The sequence below is a fragment of the Carassius carassius genome, chromosome 7, assembly GCF_963082965.1.
Source record: "Carassius carassius chromosome 7, fCarCar2.1, whole genome shotgun sequence".
NCBI lineage: Eukaryota > Metazoa > Chordata > Actinopteri > Cypriniformes > Cyprinidae > Carassius > Carassius carassius.
The window spans coordinates 35,477,011-35,500,141 of record NC_081761.1 but is presented as its reverse complement, the minus strand read 5'-3'; the positions used below and the strand labels follow the sequence as shown (position 1 = coordinate 35,500,141).

The 23,131-nt window shown below is 38.6% G+C and overlaps 3 protein-coding genes across 4 annotated transcripts; 2 read left to right on the top strand and 1 right to left on the bottom strand.

Annotated features, from left to right (window-relative positions):
- The first annotated feature begins 788 nt into the window (after positions 1-788).
- On the top strand, positions 789-7,824 carry pane1 (proliferation associated nuclear element). The gene is made up of 6 exons (XM_059553350.1): positions 789-924; positions 1,018-1,097; positions 1,186-1,284; positions 6,021-6,100; positions 7,184-7,275; positions 7,385-7,824. Exons 1-6 carry the CDS (start codon positions 868-870, stop codon positions 7,526-7,528), a joined length of 552 nt encoding a protein of 183 aa, XP_059409333.1. The 5' UTR covers positions 789-867; the 3' UTR covers positions 7,529-7,824.
- Positions 7,825-12,536: 4,712 nt separating this feature from the next.
- mb (myoglobin) lies at positions 12,537-15,982 on the bottom strand. The gene is made up of 3 exons (XM_059554812.1): positions 15,824-15,982; positions 15,530-15,749; positions 12,537-13,424 (listed from the first exon to the last, which is right to left on the bottom strand). Exons 1-3 carry the CDS (start codon positions 15,904-15,906, stop codon positions 13,284-13,286), a joined length of 444 nt encoding a protein of 147 aa, XP_059410795.1. The 5' UTR covers positions 15,907-15,982; the 3' UTR covers positions 12,537-13,283.
- A 2,817-nt stretch (positions 15,983-18,799) lies between these two features.
- Positions 18,800-23,131, top strand: LOC132144074 (ras-related protein ORAB-1-like). Of its 2 annotated transcripts, XR_009434316.1 has the most exons (7): positions 18,800-18,984; positions 19,803-19,875; positions 20,044-20,139; positions 20,639-20,734; positions 20,810-20,941; positions 21,826-22,079; positions 22,115-23,131. XR_009434316.1 is itself a non-coding variant. In XM_059554811.1 (6 exons), the coding sequence occupies exons 1-6, from the start codon at positions 18,971-18,973 to the stop codon at positions 22,021-22,023; spliced, it is 609 nt and encodes a 202-aa protein (XP_059410794.1). In that variant the 5' UTR covers positions 18,800-18,970; the 3' UTR covers positions 22,024-23,131. The 2 variants fall into 2 exon arrangements, 1 of the variants encoding a protein (XP_059410794.1); XM_059554811.1 differs by having other exon boundaries at positions 21,826-23,131.

The window sequence follows — 23,131 nt, the reverse complement described above, 5'->3', positions numbered from 1 at the left end:
TTCTCTCGCCCGTTTCTCACAATTTGATTTTGCTGCGTTGAGGTTGTCTAAACTTCATCTGGCCTTGTCATTATGCTAATGCTATGAAATAATAAATCTCTTGCTTTCATTGTTTAAAGTGTGTCAGGCTTTTTGTCTTCATGAAAGCTGGTTTGAATAAATTTCTGCTTCTGCTGAAATAAATGTGAATAATGCTTTGTTTGCATTTCTGCGTGGAAATACCAGTGTTTACAATTAAACAAACCTGTTAAAGTGTAAGAAGAACACTATGCTTAAATATTTACCCATAAAACTTTAATCTATTTATTGAAGCCCAAAATGTACTTTAACGTCACCGATTTGAACTAAATGCATTAGGTTACACAAACTTAAGATGCGACAGAAAAAGCAGTTTAATTGCAGGTGACGATATTCACAGTATCTGATATGGCGCTAACTTCAGTCAGAGTAAACCAGTTCCAGACTTGTATATATTGAGAGAATCTATAAAATTCCGTATTTCTCATCAAAGATCAATTTAATATCCTTTGAAACTTGCATACTATTATGATTATTCAATATAAATGTTTTTATATATTATCTTAAATGAAATACATTATGTTTCTTACGTTTTAAGACACATGTTCCAAGAAGAAGAAGAAAAAAAGTAAAATATATCAAGTTTAATCACTAATGCAAGGCGGTTCGTGTACGCGCGAGGGCAGCAGCGCGCGCTCTACGTTAGGTCGCGCTGTGTGACGTCACGCGCATGAACTTTGAAAATAAGCGCGAGGAGGAACCGTCGCGTTAATCGCCGAGTTTCCGCTGTTTTTTCTTTCCGATGAACACACAAACAAATCCATAAAACTCGACTTATTTCACCTCATCATGGCGCTCCTGACTCCGTTCAGTAAAGTCCCGGAGCTGAACACCGCGACGGTGCTCGTGAGTAACGCGCCTCAGCTCATCTCTCTGATACTGTTGATAAAGCTCGTAGGACAATACAGCTCTTTTAATGTTTTATATATATCTTAACAGTTGGTGGAAAACGAGGAGGAGCTGCAGTCCAAACTAGCCAACGCCTTGGTGCAATATAAGAAAGATTTCAACGTCAATGTGTGAGTGTCTACAGTTATTATTATCATGTGTGCGGATATGATGTGATATTATGTATCTCATGTATTAAATGTTCGTGATGTGTTCCAGGCGTCTGGCCCGAAAGCTCCCTCTGCCCGTCGAGAACAAGGACACTCGTCCTCGCATTGATTTAATCGTGTTTGTGGTGAATCTGCTGTCAGAGCGCAGGTAAACTCATCTCTTTCTCATAGCACTGACTGTGAGTGGACAGACCCTCATCTCCCTCTCTCTCTCTCTCTCTCTCTCTCTCTCTCTCTCTCTCTCTCTCTCTCTCTCAATTCAATTTAAAATTGCTTTATTGGCATGAATGTAAATTATACAGTATTTCCAAAGCTGCCTGTCCCTCTCCTAATAGTATCTTTATTTGTTCTGTTTCACTAATGGCTGTAAAGTTCTTTAGTAAGTTGGTGATTTTGTTGAAGTAGAGGTCTCTTATGGATATGTATTTCTGACAGTGAAGGAGGAAGTGCATCTCTGTCTCGATTTCTCCTGTCTGACCGGACGGATTTTAAATGAAAGAAAAAGATTTTAGATTTTAAATGATTTTAGAGTTCAATAGAATTGTAATTTACTTTGTGTTTTAGTTTCTTGATCCGAGTGTTCCAGATGTGTATTTTAGATTGTTTGATAATTTGATTGGTTCTGATGTTTGGATGAGAAGCAGTGCTGGTCTGAGACTGGTTAGTGTTAGTAGAGTTAGTCAGGTTAGTAAGTCTCAGTACAAGCTGACTGAGAGGACTCTTTTCAGGGTTCAGTTCTTGGGTTTGTAGCGCTTTAAAATGTAGCGATTTTGTGGGACTTGATTTAAGATGCATCCAGAATTTGAGGGATCTTTTATGCATATTAATAATCAATGGGAATCGGCCTAATTCTGCCCTACATGCATTATTGGGAATTCTTCTTTGTAATTTTAGAATCATTTTGCAGAATTCTGTGTGTAGGGCTTCTGTTAGATGTCTGTCCCATCTAGTGTAGCTCTGATCACTGAGTGGACCCCAAACCTCACTTCCATACAGAGCTATGAGCTGAATCACACCATCAAAGATTTTACACCAGATTGGAAGTGGTATTTCAATATTTTGGAATTTTTTCTTGATTGCGTATAGAGCTCTTGGAGCTTTATCTTTGAGATATTCACTGCCGAACTGAAACTTCCCGATGCAGTGAGGATCAGGCTGAGGTAAGTGTAATGCATCGTGTTCTAGAGCGTTGCTGCCTAGACTGAACTGCCATCTGTGTTCCTGACATCTGAAAGACCATAATGTTGGTCTTGTTGAGGTTTACTGCCAGGGCCCAGTTCTGGCAGTAGTTGTCCAGCAGGTCCAGGTGCTGCTGTAGTCCCTGTGGGGTGGATGACAGCAGCACCAGGTCATCTGCGTACAGCAATAGCTTGATGTTCTTGTCTTGTGTTTGAATCAGAATCAGAATGAGCTTTATTGCCAGGTATGTTCACACATACGAGGAATTTGTTTTCGTGACAGAGCTCCGCAGTGCAACATAACAGCGACAGAACAAAAAACATAAGGAATAAAAATACAAAAAAATACAAATAGGTGGGTAAGGATTGACAATATACAAATTGACAATGTATGGCAGGTATATTAAAATGAGCATTTATGTAAGTACATGTATATTATGTGGAAAAGTTTTAACTGTACGCTAAGTATGTGTGTTGGATAAATAAGTGTATGTGTATATAAATATAAGTAGTGTAGTGTGTTCCATGTATGTACATGTATATTATGTGCAAAAGATTTAAGTGTACGCTAAGTATGTGTGTTGGATAAAAAGTGTAGTGTATATAAATATAAATAGTGTAGTGTGTCCCACAGTTATTATCAGCTGTTCATAAGATGGATTGCCTGAGGGAAGAAACTGTTCCTGTGTCTGGTCGTTCTGGTGCTCAGTGCTCTGTAGCGTCGACCAGATGGCAACAGTTCAAAGAGGGAGTGTGCTGGATGTGAGGGGTCCAGAGTGATTTTAACAGCCCTTTTGCTCACTCTGGATAAGTACAGTTCTTGAATAGATGGGAGAGTTGAACCGATGATTCGCTCAGCAGTCCGGACTACCCTCTGTAGTCTTCTGAGGTCAGATTTAGAAGCTGAGCTGAACCAGACAGTTACTGAAGTGCAGAGGATGGATTTGATGATGGTGGAGTAGAACTGTTTCAGCAGATCCTGTGGCAGGTTAAACTTCCTCAGCTGGCGAAGGAAGTACAACCTCTGCTGGGCCTTTTTCACAATGGAGTCAATGTGAATGTCCCACTTCAGGTCCTGAGAGATAGTGGTGCCCAGGAACCTGAATGACTCCACTGCAGTCACAGTGCTGTTCATGATGGTGAGTGCGGGGAGTGCAGGGGGGGGTTTCTCCTGAAGTCCACGATCATCTCCACTGTTTTGAGCGTGTTAAGCTCCAGGTTGTTGAGAGTGCACCAGACAGCCAGCTCTTTAACCTCCTGTCTGTAAGCAGACTCGTCACCGTCCTGAATGAGGCCGATGAGTGTGGTGTCATCTGCAAACTTCAGGAGCTTGACAGAGGGGTCCTTAGATGTGCAGTCATTAGTGTACAGGGAGAAGAGCAGTGGGGAGAGAACACAGCCCTGGGGAGCTCCGGTGCTGATTGTACGGGTGCTGGATGTGTATTTTCCCAGCCTCACTAGCTGCTGCCTGTCTGTCAGGAAGCTGTTGATCCACTGACAGACGGAGGTGGGCACGGAGAGCTGAGTTAGTTTGGGCAAGAGGAGGTTTGGGATGATCGTGTTGAAGGCAGAGCTGAAGTCCAAAAACAGGATCCTCACATAGGTCCCCGGTCTGTCTAGGTGTTGCAGAACATAATGCAGTCCGATGTTTACTGCATCGTCCACAGACCTGTTTGCTCTGTAGGCAAACTGAAGAGGATCCAGCAAGGGTCCAGTGATGTCTTTCAGGTGGGCCAGCACCAGTTTTTCAAATGACTTCATGACTACAGACGTTAGAGCCACAGGCCTGTAGTCATTTAGTCCTGTAATTTTGGATTTCTTTGGGATAGGGGTGATGGTGGAGCGTTTGAAGCATGAAGGGACTTCGCACAGCTCCAGCGATCTGTTGAAGATCTGTGTGAAGATGGGGGCCAGCTGGTCAGCACAGGATTTCAGACAGGCTGGTGTAACGCAATCTGGGCCTGGTGCTTTTTTCCTTTTCTGCTTCCAGAAGACCTGGCGCACCGCATCCTCGCTGATCTGTATTGCAGGTGTGGGGGAGAGGGGGGATGCAGGAGGTGTGAATGGTGAGAGCGCTTGATTGGAGAGGTGTTCAGGATGGGTTGCAGGAGTTGTGAATGGTGAGAGCGGTTGATTGGAGAGGTGATCAGGATGGGTTGCAGGAGGTGTGAATGGTGAGAGTGCTGGATTGGAGAGGTGATCAGGATGGGTTGCAGGAGTTGTGAATGGTGAGAGCGGTTGTTTGGAGAGGTGATCAGGATGGGTTGCAGGAGTTGTGAATGGTGAGAGCGGTTGATTGGAGAGGTGATCAGGATGGGTTGCAGGAGTTGTGAATGGTGAGAGCGGTTGTTTGGAGAGGTGATCAGGATGGGTTGCAGGAGTTGTGAATGGTGAGAGCGGTTGATTGGAGAGGTGATCAGGATGGGTTGCAGGAGCTGTGAATGGTGTGAACGGTTGTTTGGAGAGGTGATCAGGATGGGTTGCAGGAGGTGTGAATGGTGAGAGTGCTGGATTGGAGAGGTGATCAGGATGGGTTGCAGGAGTTGTGAATGGTGAGAGCGGTTGTTTGGAGAGGTGATCAGGGTTGGTTGCAGGAGCTGTGAATGGTGTGAACGGTTGTTTGGAGAGGCATTCAGGGTTGGTTGCAGGAGTTGTGAATGGTTGTGTGGGGAGGTGTTCAGGGCAGGTGATGGGTGTTCTTTCAAACCTGCAGTAAAACTCGTTCAGATCGTCTGCCAGTCGTTGATTCTCCACAGTGCTGGGGGGTGGTGTCTTGTAATTGGTGATCTTCTTTAGGCTTTTCCACACTGATGCGGAGTCGTTCAAAGTGAACTGAGTCCTTATTTTTTCAGAATAATTCCTCTTTGCCACTTTGATCTCCTTTTCCAATGTGTATTTAGCCTGTTTATACAAGACATTGTCCCCCTTCCTGTAAGCATCTTCTTTGGCCTGACGGAGCTGTCTGAGTTTTGCAGAGAACCACGGTTTGTCATTGTTGTAATTTAGTTGAGTCTTGGTAGGAATACACATATCCTCACAGAAACTGATATATGATGTTACGGTCTCTGTGAGTTAATCCAGATCGGTGGCAGCAGCTTCAAAAACACTCCAATCAGTGAGGTCAAAACAAGATTGTAAATCCTGCTCTGCTTCATTAGTCCATCTTTTTACAGTCCTTAATACAGGTTTAGCTGATTTCAGTTTCTGCCTGTAGGTCGGTATAAGATGAACCAGAAGGTGATCAGAACGTCCCAAAGCTGCTCGTGGAACAGAGTGAAATGCATCCTTTATTGTTGTGTAACAGTGATCCAATATATTACTGTCTCTTGTGGGACAAGTAACATGCTGTCTGTATTTTGGCAGTTCACGGGAGAGATTGGCTTTATTAAAGTCCCCAAGAATGATTAAAACAGAGTCTGGGTGTTGTTGTTCTGTCTCTGTGATCTGCTCAGTGATCTGTTTGGTGGTTGTTAGAGCATTGTTGTTAGAGACAACTGCACCGCTAATTCATTGATGTAAATGTTGAACAGCATTGGACTCAGGCTACGGCCCTGCTGCACTCCTCTTTTCTGGGTGAAGAATTCTGTATGTTTGTTGCCAATTCGGATTGCACATTTGTTGTTTTAATACATAGATTTTTTTTTTAATGTCAAAAACTTTACCCCCTACACCACCAAATCTCTCTCTCTCTCTCTCTCTCTCTCAGTCTGCAGTCAGTGGAAAGCTCTCTCGCTCATCTGCACTCTGACTGCTTCCTGGGGAAAGTGTGTTTCTTGGTGACTGATGGTGAGTTGAGAACGGTTGTAAATGTGCGCACACTCATTTTTGTCTCATTACAGTTTTCCACCAAAAAGCAATGCAAAGTATTCATGAAAATGCATTTATAGTCACATACACTCAGTGTTGGGTAGGTTACTTTTGGAAATGTAATGGGATACTCTATTTAAAATGTATTAAGTAGTATAACTATTTCAGATACTTTATTAAAGTAACTGATTACATTTGATTACTTTTCCAAATTTCTAACGAATGTTTTCAACTTATTCATTTTCAAACATTTAAAGCAGGCAGGTTTAACCTTACAGTAGTAGCCTACTGAACACTACTGTCAGACTTTCAGAAGCCTTCATCACTTGAATTAAGATTATAATAATTCAATTTTAAAGCACAGCTTAAAATCATGACAGGAAGCACTGGTATCTAACAGTGCCTTGGAAAAACACTTCATCTTAAAACATAAAGAATACATTAACCCAGATAGAAAATGTAGTTACTCCAACACTGTACTCAAAAAAGATGAAATGGGTTGCTTTTTATATTTTTTATTTGTGAAGTTCATGATATCACACAATTCAGGGTCCCATTTGGGTAACAATGTAGCAAAATGGTAACATAAAATAAATGGTTCATATGTTATTTGGGTTGACCTCAATATGGATAAGCAACACTTACGAAGGTCAAGCGCCTTCTTTTTCTGATCATGTACTTAAATGGCATGAGTTTGAGTGTTGTGGCATATTTACATAGTTCCATTTAAAAGTCTGGGCTCACTAAGATTTAATGATTACAAAATAAGTATTTTCTGCTCACCAGAGCTGCATTTATTTTATTAAAAAGACAGTAAAAATTGTGAAATTATTACTATTTAAAGTCACTCATTTCTATGTAAATATATAGTGAGATATAATTTATTCCTTTAATCAAAGCTTGATTTTCAGCATCAAATAATAATCAAAGCATTATATATATTTTTTTTTAAAAACAAATCTTCCTGACCCCAGACGTTTACCCTGGTTTCTGAACGCTCGGTCTGTCAATGATTGTCAGAAGTGTGTGTGAGGTGAGTGTGTTTTACGTGTGTGTCTGCAGCTCGCTGTGGCTCTCACACTCAGGAGCGTTTGGTCAGCATAAGAAAACTGGCTGCTTCACATCAGTGTCCCGTCCTCTGCGCCGAGCACAGGGTAAACACACACAGAGAGACACATGCACACACACACATACATACATACACGTACACCACACACACTACCGGTCCCCTCAAGCAGACGTGTGTTACTCTCTCTGTCTCAGACGGTAGATGGCGTGAACGCAGCAGCTGTGCGGCTCCTCAACATCTTGAAGGTGTCGGCGGGAATGTCACCCATAGCAACCACTGCCCTCTATCTGTCCTCTCTGACCCGCTGCTCGGTGACCTCTGACCTCGAAGAGGACTGACCTCCAATATGATCAATGAATAACCACATTAAGACTCGATTCATTACTTTGAATTTCCACACAGGAAGCACAAGCTGCAGATAATCACTCTGGGCTGCAGATTAGTTCAGGTGGGTGCCACTGTCTGTGAAACTGACCTTTATCAAATACTGTGTGTTCACATCCAGCTCTTGTAATGGATTATCACATCAGAACCAGCAGGGAGAGCCATTGTGTAGCGAAGGAATCGCTCCTAACATGTTCCCCAAGTAATCATCCTGTTACCATATTTATAAATAAAAGAAGCGCATTTTTAACCAGATTACTGTACTGTTTTTATGCAATTTAAGTTTGTTTTTCATTTCATATATTTACTACAATACTAGTAAAAAGTTTGGATGTACTTTGTGAGCTCACTATTATTATTATTCCCATGCTTTCCCAGTTTTAAATGCTTAACTACTGTTATAAAATAAAAAAAGAATGAGTAAATAAGTCCAAAATTCTGACTGGTACTGATCCTATAAATCATTACTGTTCTTGCCCTAGAATATCTTAAAACCCAATAATTATGGTAGGAAAAACATATGTACTATTATATGTGTCTTGGAGTCTCGGAGGTTTTTTTTGGTTGTTTTTTTTTTGATGGCTCAAAAAAATAATTGATTAGTGAGATTAAATATGTGTCTACTCCAGTGTTCTTTCAAATAATATTATAGTTTCTATTAATAGTTTGAATTTGGTTTTTTTATGATTTCTTCATTTTAGATTTTAGTCATTTTGTTGTTTTCATTCATTTTTATTTCAGTTTTAGTTATTTCTGTATTTTACAAAAAGGGTAAATATTTCTTTGACCATATAAGTTTGTCAATAATTATATAGTTGCTGTTTGTTTCTGGTTTTAGTTGTTGTTACCTTCTGTGTTTGGTGCACTACAGTAACCTCATCCCAGAATCCTCTTATTCTCCCTCGAATCTTTTGGGGTTTCTATGACAACCTCACCTGTTGGAAACCAATCCTATCGGTAACCCGAGTCCTGAATAATGGACGTTCTTTGCGAAGAAATGACAAAAAGGCTTTCTGGCATCTTACCTGCACTCTCTCTCTCTCTCGCTCGCCCAACCTTTCCGTTGGCTCCCTCGTGACTGACCTCATTCAACAATCTCTCCACTGACCACTTCACACCCGGGGTCACGGTCCAGATATCCTCTCACCCCACAGACACACAGAGGGCCTCGACTGTCACAAAGAGGCCATCGCAGTCTAATTTTAGAGTCTTTTTTTTTATTGTTCTTGTAATGCACACATCTGATGGCGCTCATGAGTTGGGCTTGAACCTACGAGCTCTGGGATAGATGTTCTGTATTTGGCTTTAACTATAAAAGTCATCAAAGTACCTAATTATAGGCCTGTTATTCTCATGAGGTCACCGACTCGGTTCATTCTCAGTGGCTCTGTGTGATATTGTTCCATGATCTGCTCTGCTGGCGTCCATTAGAGTCCTTCACAAACACATCTACAGTGCAGCCGTCCCTCCAGAGCCCTGCCTTTGTCCCACTCCACATTCGGTTACTGAATAATGCAGTGTGTGTGTGTTGGGAGACTGGCAGAGCTGGATGGCAGTTGAGGCGTTTCTACCTGCACGTACCACTTTCACACACATTCCTGCACTTGTTTATGTCCAGGTGAAGTGTGGATTTGTTAAGTGAAGCATCACTACTGGCAATGCACACAGTTACTGATCAACGCTTTCAAGTTAAGTGTGATCTTAAATCCACATGTCTTGGTTCAGGAAAGTTCATTTTTGGGTAAAGCTGCTCTAATACAATGTACATTGTCAAAAGCATTACACAAGTCTCTGTGTCCAAAATGTCAAGAGTCCAGGTACCCCAACTCTAGAAACTGACCTGCAAGACAACACTCTAGAAAACATCCAGAAAATGCATAGCAATGTGTTAAAAAAAAAAAAAAAAAACATGCCACAAATTCTAACATTGACATGCATCATGTTAAACATCTGACTACTGCATAGCAACACCCTCGCAACAAGAAAACTCTAGCAAGCGTGTAGAAACATGGTAAAAACCACTTAAAACTCCTGGTAACTACATAGAAACACCCTTGCAACCAAGTAAGAAACTCTTAAAACACCTGGCAACTGCACAGGAATGCTCTAAAAACCATAAACCTCTAGAAAGCATGTAGAAACATGTTTAAAACAAATCAGAAAACCTAGCATCATCTTATCAATGCTATAGCATTGATAATCATAACCCTTAAAAAAAAGAAACAGCAACTGCACAACAATATGCTCAAAACCTATTAGAGCACTTGACACTGCTTAGCAAACACCCTGGCACCCTCCCAGCGCTGCTCCAGTGTTGTAACGGTGAGATTTGCATGATTAGCAATGCATATTTATTATTTATTTGTGTTTTGAGAGTACGTGATCATAATCTAGTTTTGACTTATTATCATCAAATGCCTGCATGATAGTGACAAGCATCATTGTGTGTGTGACGGACTCTCTGGAGAGCTCCAGATATCTCAGCTTTCCTGCCCTGCCTCTTCCTCTCACAGAAGATAATGCAGGATGACTCTGAGCTTCCTTACAAACAAACACACACTCATTCAGTCGGGAGATGTTTAGAAAGTGCTCAGAAACCAGATGCTCCCTTTCAGCAGAACAATGCTGGTATTGAGAGGAGAAGCGATCAAACCAGCGCTTGATTCGAGAGCTCAGAGGAAAGTCTCAATGCACAGAAGTCCCTTTTCTACTGCTCCAGAGACTGTGATTATTAACTTTGAGGCTTCTCTTAGAATTTCTTTCGATAGAAAAACTCAACCACAAGACTGCAAATATAATCCTCGTCATCCCTATCCTACAATTTAAAATGCTGCCATAGATTTTCATAAATAAAAAGCCAAATGACACAGGACAAAAATATAGTATGAATATGTATAAAATATTATTTGCTAGTACTTTTTTAAATGTATTCATTTCTCATTGTTTGTTTAATAACTGATTTTAATTTTTAATATACTTGTCTTAATCTTTTATTACAATAAAATTTTACTTATTTGTTTTAATCTCATTTTTCATTTATCTTAATCTGCTTCTATTTCTATTTAATCATTTTAGTTTAATGTATCGTGTATTTTTATATTAAGAAGCGTTTTCTTTTTTTTTGTTATAATTTTTGTTTTTTGTTTTTTTAACAAATGTGAGTTTTGTTTTTTTTTAACAAATATTTCCACAGACCCAATCAATCCAATTATTTATTTAGAACAAAGTAAACATTTTTAAACATATTTCCACAGACCCAGTCACTGCAATAGTTTGTTTGTTTGAAACAAATGTTTCCACAGACTCCCATTGCTCCACCGCGGCCCTAAGTAATCAAAGTAAAAAAAATCAAGTCTCTTCTTTCAATCTGGTTGCTTTCTAGGAGAAACAGGGATATTGGAGCTCAGGCTGATATGCTTTATATGTCAGCTATCTCATGTGCGTGATATCATGTGCAGCTTTCGGATATGAGGTCAGGTCTCCAAACACTCGACTACGTGACAACTAAAGAAAGGCAGAGAGAGAGAGAGAGAGTAACTGTTGTCTGGTGGGACAAAGAGACCCCCCCCCCCCCCCGGGACAACTTAACACATGCTCATGACATCTCTTAACACAACTGTAAAGTAAAAGCGAATGGCAGTTGCAGAGCAGGAAACCTCTGTGGCTCCAGTCACGTCCACAGACGTCCTGGAATGAGATTTGTGAGGGATGGAAAAGCGCGAGAGCGTTTGACCTCGAGCATGTGCGTCTGTGCACGGCTGCAGATCAGCCTGCAGTTTTTCTGAGGATAAAGATTTCAGAGAAATACCGGCCAGCGGAAGAACGTAAACAAGAGGTCGAGGTTTAGCAAAGAGTAAGGGTCACAATATTATAAATAAAGCTCATTCCAGCCCCAGATCAGACCAGATGACTTTAGCATGTGATTACACAGCAGCTTAGAATAAAGCACTTGCCAAACAGACCGTAAACACATGCAGCCGTGATCCTTCAGGTCAATATGAGCTGAAAACAGCCCACCGCAGCCATAAGTCAGCTAATAACTTGTGTGTTTATGTGTGTATATATATATATATTTACAGAACTGGGCAGTTATTGATAACATGTAATCTTTATGCACTTGTGATTAGATTAAAGTACTTGTAATCAGACTACAGTTACTTTTATATTGACTACATGATTACCAATTATTCACACACGAGCAATAGAATATTAATAATAATATTGATTTTCCCTAATTCCTCTTTTTCATCTTTTAAATGTTTCTTTTCTAAAATCGCCTGCCGCTTACATACACTTGAAGTGTTAAATCAGGTGTTAAATCATTTCAGGTTTGAGAAGTGTTTTAAGTCAGTTGTCACTCGGTCGGTTGTTCAACAGTGGATTTCTGCGTCTTTGGAAGGCCTTTGTCTTTCAAACACATTCAATTCACAAACTCTTTTATCATCTGATCTGCTTTTACCTAATATATTTTTATTTGAAGTACCCCTGAGATAGTTTAATATAAATAATTTAATAAACATCACATTTGCATGTTCACAGTCCTCTAATGTTGGTTATAGCCGCATGACATGAAGCTAAACAAATACAATATTACGTTTAACGTTTTTATGATTTCATTCATTATTTGCTTCTCATTAAATTCATAAACCCCCAGCAGTTTCTTCACAAACCTAATTCAGGAAAACCTTGATGTAATGTTTAATGCACTTCATGTTGTTAATAACAAAGAATGGAATATATTTTTGTCTTTGTATTTTTATATCAATATGGTACAAAATTATCATATTTAAATCAATGTGATAAACAAGTGAGGACAAAAGTCATCTAAAAGTAGTCTGATATATATATATATATATAGTTTAGTTTATTGTATTATTTTTGTGTCTGTTTATAATCAAACAAATATTGAGTGGCAATGGTGAAGTTTTCACTGCAGGAATGACAAATAAAGACACAACACAGTTTTTCAGCAATTAAAAGCGATGTTTATTAATAAGTGTTGCTAATCAAAAGCAAAGCAAATGATTTGTAATGCAGGTTAATAATTGTAAGAGACAGCAACTGTAGAGAAACAAATATCTATGGCCTTTTTCAAGATAATAGAGGCGTCATTAGAATTAAACAATTTCAATCGTCATTTTTTTCTCCCAAATTGAACTCATTTTATTCCTGTGCAATCACTCGAGTGCAGTTCAGATGAAGTTTAGTCCAAATCTGAGGCTCCTCCTGAGACCCTAACACTCACCGCCATGACGTCATCAGATCAGCTGACACTCCACACCTGACGTTATTGGCTCGTTCTAAGGTACGTTTACGTTAATCAGGTCAGGCGCCATCTTGGATCTAACGCATATGAAACGAGGCTTTCATCAACTTTGTTTTTGAGTTTTTGTCTAGACAAAGTTGTACTGAGTGTGGTCAGCTGAACAATCAGTATGATTTCAACAGTGTCGTCCAGTGACCGCACTGTAATTAACGTCACTTCAGCTCCAGCCTCATTTTCATTCCCGTCGAAATGAAACATGGCGCTGTCCTGACTAACACATATACAGACAGTTGTACGTTTATTCGGATTTTAGACATGATTTGTTCTCTGCAGATAGTTTCTAATCATATTAGTTGCACAGTAATTTCTGCTGACTAATGCATGAACAAGACAAGCGTTTTTTTTCTGTGATGCCGCTGCGTTCGTGACGCTCAGCGTGTCGTTTAACCGGCGAATCCGAACTCCTTGTAGTAAACGTCGATGTCTCCGATCACGACGTCCATGACTTTCCTGAGCGCGCTCTGTCCAGCCGCGTCCAGCCCCGCCTTCTCTGCCATCACCTTCACCAGCACCTCCGTGATCAGCTGCACACACACACACACACACATTAACCATGTAGTTAACTGAGTTTATAAGGTTATTTTGTCATTAATAATTAGAATCTGATAGCCCCTCCCCCTTTTGCGACAGGTGGGATTGAGTTCATTGCTCATTCATTCCTATGGGATCCGTGAACGTGATCCTCATCTCCTGATAGTAAGAAAATCTTATGAAGTGTCCAACATCCCACTCTTTTTTTGTTGGAGGGGGGGGGTTATTGAAGTGTATCACTTAGGAATTTGTCAGTGTGAACACTACTCACACTGTGTACTACAAAACGTCACAGAATAGCGCATAAGTCTGCGTTTTTGGGACGCACTAACAGACACGACTGGCTGTTTTCTGAGAACAGGCTTCGTGGAGTCTGTCTGCGTGCGAATGGAAGGAAGAGAGAGATCTCAACACTCCGTCTCAAAACTAATGAGTTTCCTCTAGTGGCAACAACTTAGACAGCATGGATTTCATCCAAAACTGATGCGTGCTGCGTATTTTTAGAATCCTGTTGTTAGCTTGGTTACGTGCTGTCAACAGTGGAAACTACTGCTTTAATTCTTATACTCTTATTTTTTATAGAAATAATGCACAGCATTTTTTCGCTATAATGAAATATAACTATTTTCAGTGAAATTTAACTTAAGCATATATATATATATATATATATATATATATATATATATATATATATATACAGTACAGACCAAAAGTTTGGAAACATTACTATTTTTAATGTTTTTGAAAGAAGTTTCTTCTGCTCATCAAGCCTGCATTTATTTGATCAAAAATACAGAAAAAAATGTAATATTGTGATATATTATTACAATTTAAAATAATTGTTTTTAAATGTATAATACTTTAAATTATAATTTATTTCTGTGATGCAAAGTTGAATTTTTAGGATCATTATCACATGATCCTTTAGAAATTATTCTAATATGATGATTCATTATCAAAGTTGGAAACAGTTCTGCTGCTTAATATTTCTTCAGAACATGTGATACTTTTTTAGGATACTTTGATGAATAAAAAGGAAAAAAAAGAAGCTATGTTTTTAAAATATAAATATTTTGTAATAATATACACTACTGGTCAGTTATTTGGGGTCAGTAATTTTTTTTCCTTTCTATTTTTTAAATAAAATCAATACTTTTATTCAGCAAGGATGTGTTAAATTGATAAAAAGTGATAGTAAAGAAAATATATTATTAGAATTTTTTTATTTTGAATAAATGCAGTTCTTTTGAACCTTTTATTGATCAAATATATGAGACAGCAGAACTGTTTCCAACACTCATAATAAATCAGAATATTAGAATGATTTCTAAATGATCATGTGATAGACTGATGTTACATGTGACCCTGAAGGCTGGAGGAATGATGCTGAAAATTCAGCTTTGCATCACAGGAATAAATTATTTTTTTAAAGTATATTCAAATAGAAAACTATTATTTTAAGTTGTAATTATATTTCACAATATTACAGTTTTTTCTGTATTTTTGATCAAATAAATGCAGGCTTGATGAGCAGAAGAAACTTTTGGTCTACTGTATATGTATAAATATATATATATATATATATATGGAGGAGCAATACAGTATATATTTGTGTATATATAAATTTTTCTTTTTTTACTTCTATTCCATTTTTATGATTAAAAAAAATATTTTATTATTTAAATTTATAATATACAACATTCAAAATCAGCCACTTATGAGAGGAGTTACAGTAAGAATTTTACTTTTGTGAAGTTTAATTTGGTCTTTTTTGCAACAATCTGCACTTAAATTAAAATTAAACAAAATATATAATCTAAAATATTCTGCTATTTCATTTCTTATATATATACACGCATATATACACATACATACACACATTTATGTGTGTGTGCGCATGTTTATGGTCTTTTTACTAGTTTTACATTTTCTAGCAACGTTTTAATATTTTATTTAATTATAAATTGTGTATGTATAATGTGCATCAATTAAAATCAGTCACTTATGAGGTGCTGTCTGTGTAGTGAGTGAGTCCGTTCACTGGGTTTTGAAAGTCAGAAGTGAAGGTCAGACTGGGACTGAAAGTGTGCCGTGTTACCCTGAAGTTGTTGAGGGCGATCTTGTGCTTGTTGGCGTGAGTGGTGGCCAGCGGTTTGAGGATGGCAGCGTGATCTCCTCTGGCCTTCAGCAGCTCACCCAGCTTCTTCAGCACGGTCGCTCCATGGGCGTTCACCGCCGCGTTCCCCGCCAGATCAGACTGAGCGATGCCCACGAACTTCGGGAACAGCTTCTGAGTCTCGGGATGCTGCTTAAACAGACTGAAGAGACAGAAAACATCAGGCAGCTCTCGGCAGACCACAGAGACGTTAATCAGGATTGTGTCGGGACTGACCGGGTCAGAACTTCTCCTCCGGTGCCCTCGAAGTCGGCTTCGACGACCCCCCAGCATTTCAGAACCAGTTCGTGATCAGCCATCGTCTGCGGGAGAAAACACACCCGTCACTTATAACCAGCCAGTATTCTCCAGCCAACATTTCAGCTGTTAGGAATCGCATTTGCATTCTTAAACAAGGTGTTTATGGGCGACGCGTTTCAGTCTGTGCCTATCACATGGCCTTCGCTTCACTCGTGACCCAGATCAAGCCACTTTCAGCTGTAAAGCTACTTTAAAACTATGACCTCCTGAACTTATGTCAGGCAGGAGAGCCTATGGACTTACACTGTTTACTGTGCTCTCGTTTGCACACATTAAACGAGCGATGTGAGTGTGAGTATTTATGTTTTTAGATGGATGATTGACCTCGACATTTGACCTCTAAAGAACTTATAAATGAGCTTAATTAGTACCATTTGTCCAATAACTAGATCATAGAATAGATTATTTTTAGTGTTTGTTTGCACTTTGCTTGGCTGATTAGCTGCATTAATCAAAATAATGTAGCATCTATTGTAGTTATTAACATTAATAACCTCTGCATTAAAGTGCAGCATGTTGTTTGAGGCGACTCGACTCAGTTCAGTTTGAGGCTCCAGTGATCTGGAACGTGAGTGACCTTGAGGACGCTCTGTAGATCTCGTCTAGTCCTGCGCCACACACGGCACCGCTCGTCTACAGACCAACAAATCTGCATTTTTACTCGAGCTTATTTTACCTTCAGCTGGGGTTTTTCCATTACCTTTTCTATTAGTTTTTCTTTCTCAAAAAAAAATTCAATTTGGACTTGTTTTTTCCTCTGTAAAACAAAACCGACATTGAAATATAATTTTTATGTTTTGGTTTTTTCCTCTGTAAAAAATCTTTAACATCAATTTTTTTTATTAGTTTTCGCAAATTTAACAAATTCTGCCATTAGCAATATTTTTTATTTTTATATTAATTAGAAGTCTAGCTTTATTCTTCCCAAACATATTCTGCTCTTTTTAATATCTTTTTTTCTTGTTGTGCATGTTTTCCTTACTTTTTCCCTCCATTAAAAAACGAATTACTTTTGAGTTTAACTTCAGCTTTCAAATTCTAAATGAATTCGGCTGCAAATTATATTAGAATAAACTACCATTTAACTTTTATGGATGATTTTAAATATATAAATGTACTAGTTTTCCCTTCTTGTATAATTTCTGCTGCAAAAGAATGAAAGTAGTGTTATGTTTATTTAAAATGATCAAAACAATACAGGTAGAATTCCTAAATAAAATAAAAAAAACATTTTAAGTATTAAAATAACCCCCAGGAATGACAGATGCAGTCTGCTGGGAATAATTTGCATCTTTTGCACAAAGCTTTATAAAGTCCAGTCAAACACCTTACCGATATCAGCGTCCTCTCTGAAGAGCGTGAGACTGGATGAAGGTTTGGAAAACTCCCCAAATGAGTTTCTCCCAAAAACTCCCCAAATGAGCTCAGATTTCCCACTTTCACCTTTTATACAGCGTCCTTGTGATGTCACCTGTCAATCACACTGTCCCTCTCCTTGTCTTGAAATGCTAACCCCACCCCTCTGTTTGCCCCCACCAGCACACACACACACACACACGTAGAACGGATCTGCAACTGAATCCATTTGAGATGCTCACTGTATTATTCCACAGCATTTGCATTGCTGCACAACCCACATATGCCTATCTGCACACCTATATTCACTTTAAAAGTCATTTTGAGATGTGCCAGATGGTTTACTTCCACAGCATCATCTCTCCCACTGTGTCATGCTCTTCTGCAAGTTCAAGTAGTGGAAAAAAACAGATGAGGCGTCTCTGAGTTTGATTTGGGGTGAATGGATGAGCGTTCAAGGCTTTGGCTCCGGAAAACAAAACAATGACCGACGCGTGTGCAAACAAACACAGGAAAACTCCATCAAAAATGAGCAATAAAAGCTGTGCAGCCCTGTCTTTGGCCATATCTATCCCAGCACTCATTGTCTCTCTGCTGCAATCACCAGACAGGTGTATTTATAGCATTTGTAGGGCCGTGGAACATGTGTGAGTGTGTATTTGGATAATGGAAAGCCATTCCCCTCCATTTGGACTGGTTCAAAGACGGGTCAAGTTCAGCGTCCACTGCCAAACTACCAAAACCTGGCAGAAATGAGAGGAGCTAAATACACTGGGACCAACTCTGGACTACAAACACTTTCCATGAGATAAAGATAGTCAAACAGTTGTGCTTCGATCACCAAGAGAAAGAAAAAGAGAGAAAATCTGCTCTGCCATAAGATAGTCTTTGACCTTTTAGCTAATGTTAATGATGACAGACAGACAAACAGATGCACTACGGAGTGATCCGGGACAGAGAATCGCTTTTGACTTGAGTTCAGCGCCATCTAGAGAAAAAACTGCTAACGTGCTTCAGTTCTTGCATTTTGTGTACATGCGTAGTCGATTTAAAGTTTAGAAGTCCATTTGGACGGAGAAGCGCAGTCGTATTTTAGTATTCATGCAGATCAAGTGATAATCGACTAAAAGTCATTTAAGAGACAAACAAAAAATGTTTAAGTAAACTTTTTTTTTCCGATTTCTGGCAAAATAAAAGTTCCAAAATCGTTCTTCCAAATATACTGCAATATATGCGATTTATTTATATATATATATATATATATATATATATATATATATATATATATATATATATATATATATATATATATATATTTATATATATATATATATATATATATATATATATATATATTTATATATATTTATATATATATATAAAATAATTAAAAAATGTGTGTGTTTAGAAATATAAAATGTTAAAAATAGATTATGACAACTAATTTAATAAGAAGAATTGAACACAATCGTGCGTCTGTCAGGACTTTTATTTTGGCAGGTCGTGCAGTGAAAGTGACGTTACTTCATCACCAGCGAGTGGCCATTTTTTATTTTTATGTGCGTCCAGATCCCACTTCCGCTTATTCCTCTCCAAAAACTGCGTTTAACAGCTATTAATAACGGGTATCACCAGCAAACCGGCCAACTTTAATCGCTTTTGTCGCAGAGAAAGAACACGACAGATAATTTGGGAGTCTTTGTCATCATGAATCCCGAATAGTAAGTTTGTGTAGGAAAGCGCCGATGACACATCAATCACACGTCACCAGCTTTATTATTATTCACACAAATAATTACCGCGTCAGTAAACTAAACATTAGTTAACGTTACTTGATGTATTTTGGGTTAATTAATTCCTACTTTTCTTAACTGTGCTGTGTCTTTCTAACGAGATCGACCAACCGAGTGTTGTTTCGACTTGATTTAAAAGTATCAACATTGAAGTTTGCGTACATATGTGTCCGTTAGTAATGCTTCAAATAGAGATGTAAACAATAACCGTCAGTCTGTGTCTCGAGCTCTCTGAGCGCCATGTCATAATAATACAACTAAAGAAACCGTCTGCATAATTATTATCGCGTTTATAATCAAGTTTAAGGAAGTTTAAAGCCCTCCTCATCTGCTGTCAGAGAGCTGATCATATACTGTCAGTCCTGAGGTGACCAAATCTGATCTTAGGCCTGAACTCACGGAGTTTGTGACATGTTGAGTTTTGTTTCAGGGCTGTGTAGTTAAGTCATTTGTTGCCACACCACTCTTTCAAAATCTGTGGTTTTACCATGGTAATACCTTGGTATTGAAAGACATCATGTGAACCTGTCATACACATGCATGCATGCATAGGTCATAATTCACATCAACTGCATTGGCATTGTTTTCTTTTTTGTATCATGCAAAATTGATTTCTTGTTTATTTCGGGGTGAAATATGAGCCTGAGATGGCATTATTTCATGGTGACACACGTGTTAAACACATAATGTGATCCCCTCTTTCACTAACTGATGATGCTTTAACCGTCCTGTGGTTTGTGTTTCAGTGATTACCTGTTCAAGCTCCTGCTGATCGGAGACTCTGGCGTGGGGAAGTCCTGTCTCCTGCTGCGTTTCGCTGTAAGTTACTGCTCAGATGATGTTCACACACAGGGTCAGATAATGTCTTAGATTTGACTGTCAAAGAGCTCCATGTTCGAGGTGAAGCAGACGTGTAGCTGCTCTTCTTTTTAGTGCATGATGTGTGAAAACGATGCCTCATCTGTGATTGTGTGTGTGTTTCCTCAGGACGACACGTACACGGACAGCTACATCAGCACGATCGGAGTGGACTTCAAAATCAGGACGATAGAGCTCGACGGAAAGACCATCAAACTACAGATCGTAAGTGCGCTCCACTTCAACACCCAATACCGTTTATTACATGACTTTCTTTTTAACTTTGGATCTGTGAGAGTTTTAAATGTTTTTGGTAGTCAAATTAGTTTGATGCATTTTAAATCAAATTAGTTTGATTTAAAAAAAATAGTAAAAATTGTGAAATATTATTGCTGTTCAAAGTGTCAGCTTTCTGTTTAATTTTATTGTAAAATGTAATTTATTTCTGTGATGCGCAGCTGTATTTTCAGCATCATTCCTCCAGTCTTCAGTGTCACATGATCCTTCAGAGATCATTCTAATATCCTAATTATCTGCTCAAGAAACATTTCTGATTATCAAACCGTTTTGCCGCTTCATGTTTTCATGGAAACCGTGATGCCTTTTAATTTTCAGGTTTCTTTGCTGAATCCAAAGTTCAAAAGTTTGAAATGGAAATCTTGTGTAAAGGACTTCCCTGTCACTTGACTCCGTGCTGAATGTGTGTGTTGTGTTGTGTTGTCAGTGGGACACGGCCGGTCAGGAGCGGTTTCGCACCATCACCTCCAGCTACTACAGAGGAGCTCACGGGATCATCGTCGTGTATGATGTCACGGATCAGGTGACCAGACATTCCTTCAGTGTGAGCTTCACACACAGCACGTCTGCTTCAGTGCTGTTCTAATGTGTTCCTCAGGAGTCCTTCAACAACATCAAGCAGTGGCTTCAGGAGATCGATCGCTACGCTAGTGAAAACGTTAACAAGCTCCTGGTGGGAAACAAGTGTGATCTGACCACCAAGAAGGTTGTGGATTACACCACAGCCAAGGTCAACACAACACTACATTCAGCAAAATCACAACAAGATTCATATTTTACAGAATGACGTTTTCATTAACTGATCATTTATTATCATTTGTTAAACAACAAATCATTATTGTCAGTCATTTAGAAGTTATTTGTTGTTGTTTAAAATCCTTTTCTATCTGCAAACTGAGAGAATACCTGATTAATTATTTTTATTTATACAATTATTTATTATTTATAAAAAAGATTGGCTGATTAAATGCATATTATTTATTGTTAATCAATAAATAATGAATAATTTTAAACATTTCCTGGTTGAAACTCTTTTAATTTAATTAAAAACCTTATTAATTATTAAATGATAAACTAATTATGTATGTAAAAAAAACTTTCCTGATTGCAGACTTTGAGAATAGCTGTTTATTTGAATTTTGATTTATTATAATGTATTAAAATTGTAAATTATTTAAATTAATAATGTATCCATGATCTTTTAAAAAACTTTCCTTCTTGTAACACAAAAGACTAGCCTAAATAATGAGCAGTTATTTAAATATTTATTAATAAACATTAAATAAGTAATTTATCATATACAAAACCTTTCTTGCAAACCAAAAGTATTTTTTTATCATTATTAATTCTGAAATAATGAGTAAATATTTTTTTAATAATAGAACATTTTAGATGTTTTTGAAATTTTTTTTTTCTTTACTTTTTTTTTTATTTCCTTTGTTTATTCTACATTCATTTCAAATGTTTTTTCAATGTTTTTGTTTAAGATTACTACTAATGTACAGCCCTAAATAGGTTGGAATATTTAAATATATAGTATCAACTTTTTTTTTCTCATTTAATTGCGGAGCTATTCGCTCTGTTTGAGATCAGGCTGTTGTTTTCTGTCTTCAGGAGTTTGCAGACTCTCTCAGCATCCCGTTCCTGGAGACGAGCGCCAAGAGCTCCTCTAATGTGGAACAGGCCTTCATGACCATGGCAGCAGAGATCAAGAAGAGAATGGGCCCCGGGGCCACTGCGGGAGGCTCCGAGAAATCCAACGTCAAGATTCAGAGCACGCCGGTCAATACATCCTCCGCAGGATGCTGCTGAGACCAACGACAGTAACGCTACCAACCATACGCCACAGCTGAGATACCAGGAAGTGAGTGTGTGTGTGTGTGTGTGTGTGTGTGTGTGTGAGAGGGAGAGAGGGAGAGTCTGTGTATGTGTATGTGCAATAAAGACTGAGAATATTAAAGAACAGGAGAGTGAGAGAGGATCAAATGAAACATTGCCTGACATTGACTCATGCATGCACATGGATGCATGACCAGACAAACACACGTCCAGCCGTCGGCCGAGACAAACACACGTCTTCACGGCTCAGATTCTGTCACTCTTTACACAAGCATCCGGCAGCACTTCCCGACACCAGCGGTTGTAGAGGAGCACCACCAGGTTTGGCTTTGAACTTCCTCTTTGGAACTTTGAAGGAAGCTGTGGACTGTGATGTCATAACTGACCTCGGAACAGCGGGATCTGTTACTATGGCTCCCAGTGGGGTTGCTACGTCCCTCTCCGTCTCTCTCGTTTGGTGGAGCGTTTCGCCTGTTTGGCCATTTCTTCTGTTTGGTTTTTATTAGTGCTCCTCTGAGCGAGACCAACGTAACACTTACAATAGAGCTAGTCATGTTTCTAACCGTATTATTAATATTATCCTGGGCAGTTTGTTTGTGCTATAATTTGGAAATCAAGAACCAAATCCTGGGCCGCTTGTAGTTTAGATGCATATTTCAACTAAAAATTATCAAATAAATCCTCATTCTGTCATCATTTACTCTCCTTCAGGTTGTTCCACAGCTGTGTGAGTTTCTTTCTTCTGTTGATCACAAAACATCTTGGTTATTTTGTTGTGATATTTCATTGCCGGTAGCCATTCACTTCCGTAGTCTGTAAAAAACTGCTGTGTGTGATACCGGCAACTTTTTGGTTCTCAACCGTTTTCAGAATATCTTCTTTTGTGTTCAACAGAAGAAAGAAACTCTGACATGTCTTGTACAACATCAGGGTGAATAAATGAACTGCGAACTATGCCTTTAAATGTCTATATTATCAATTAGTTATTTTCATTAGTTTTGATTCTTATACATGTATATTATGTGGAAGCTTGGCTTTGTATCCATGGGATAAAAAATATAACAGTAAGAGCAATTCTTCA

Coding starts and splice junctions, on each gene's coding strand:
- pane1 (XM_059553350.1), top strand. CDS start 868: ATGGCGCTCCTGACTCCGTTCAGTAAAGTCCCGGAGCTGAACACCGCG. Junction 1,285..6,020: donor AATCTGCTGTCAGAGCGCAG/GTAAACTCATCT, acceptor TCTCTCTCTCAG/TCTGCAGTCAGTGGAAAGCT. Junction 6,101..7,183: donor GTGTTTCTTGGTGACTGATG/GTGAGTTGAGAA, acceptor GTGTGTCTGCAG/CTCGCTGTGGCTCTCACACT.
- mb (XM_059554812.1), bottom strand. CDS start 15,906: ATGGCTGATCACGAACTGGTTCTGAAATGCTGGGGGGTCGTCGAAGCC. Junction 15,750..15,823: donor GGAGGAGAAGTTCTGACCCG/GTCAGTCCCGAC, acceptor CTGTCTCTTCAG/TCTGTTTAAGCAGCATCCCG. Junction 13,425..15,529: donor TCGCCCTCAACAACTTCAGG/GTAACACGGCAC, acceptor GTGTGTGTGCAG/CTGATCACGGAGGTGCTGGT.
- LOC132144074 (XM_059554811.1), top strand. Junction 19,876..20,043: donor GTCTCCTGCTGCGTTTCGCT/GTAAGTTACTGC, acceptor GTGTTTCCTCAG/GACGACACGTACACGGACAG. Junction 20,735..20,809: donor TGTATGATGTCACGGATCAG/GTGACCAGACAT, acceptor TGTGTTCCTCAG/GAGTCCTTCAACAACATCAA.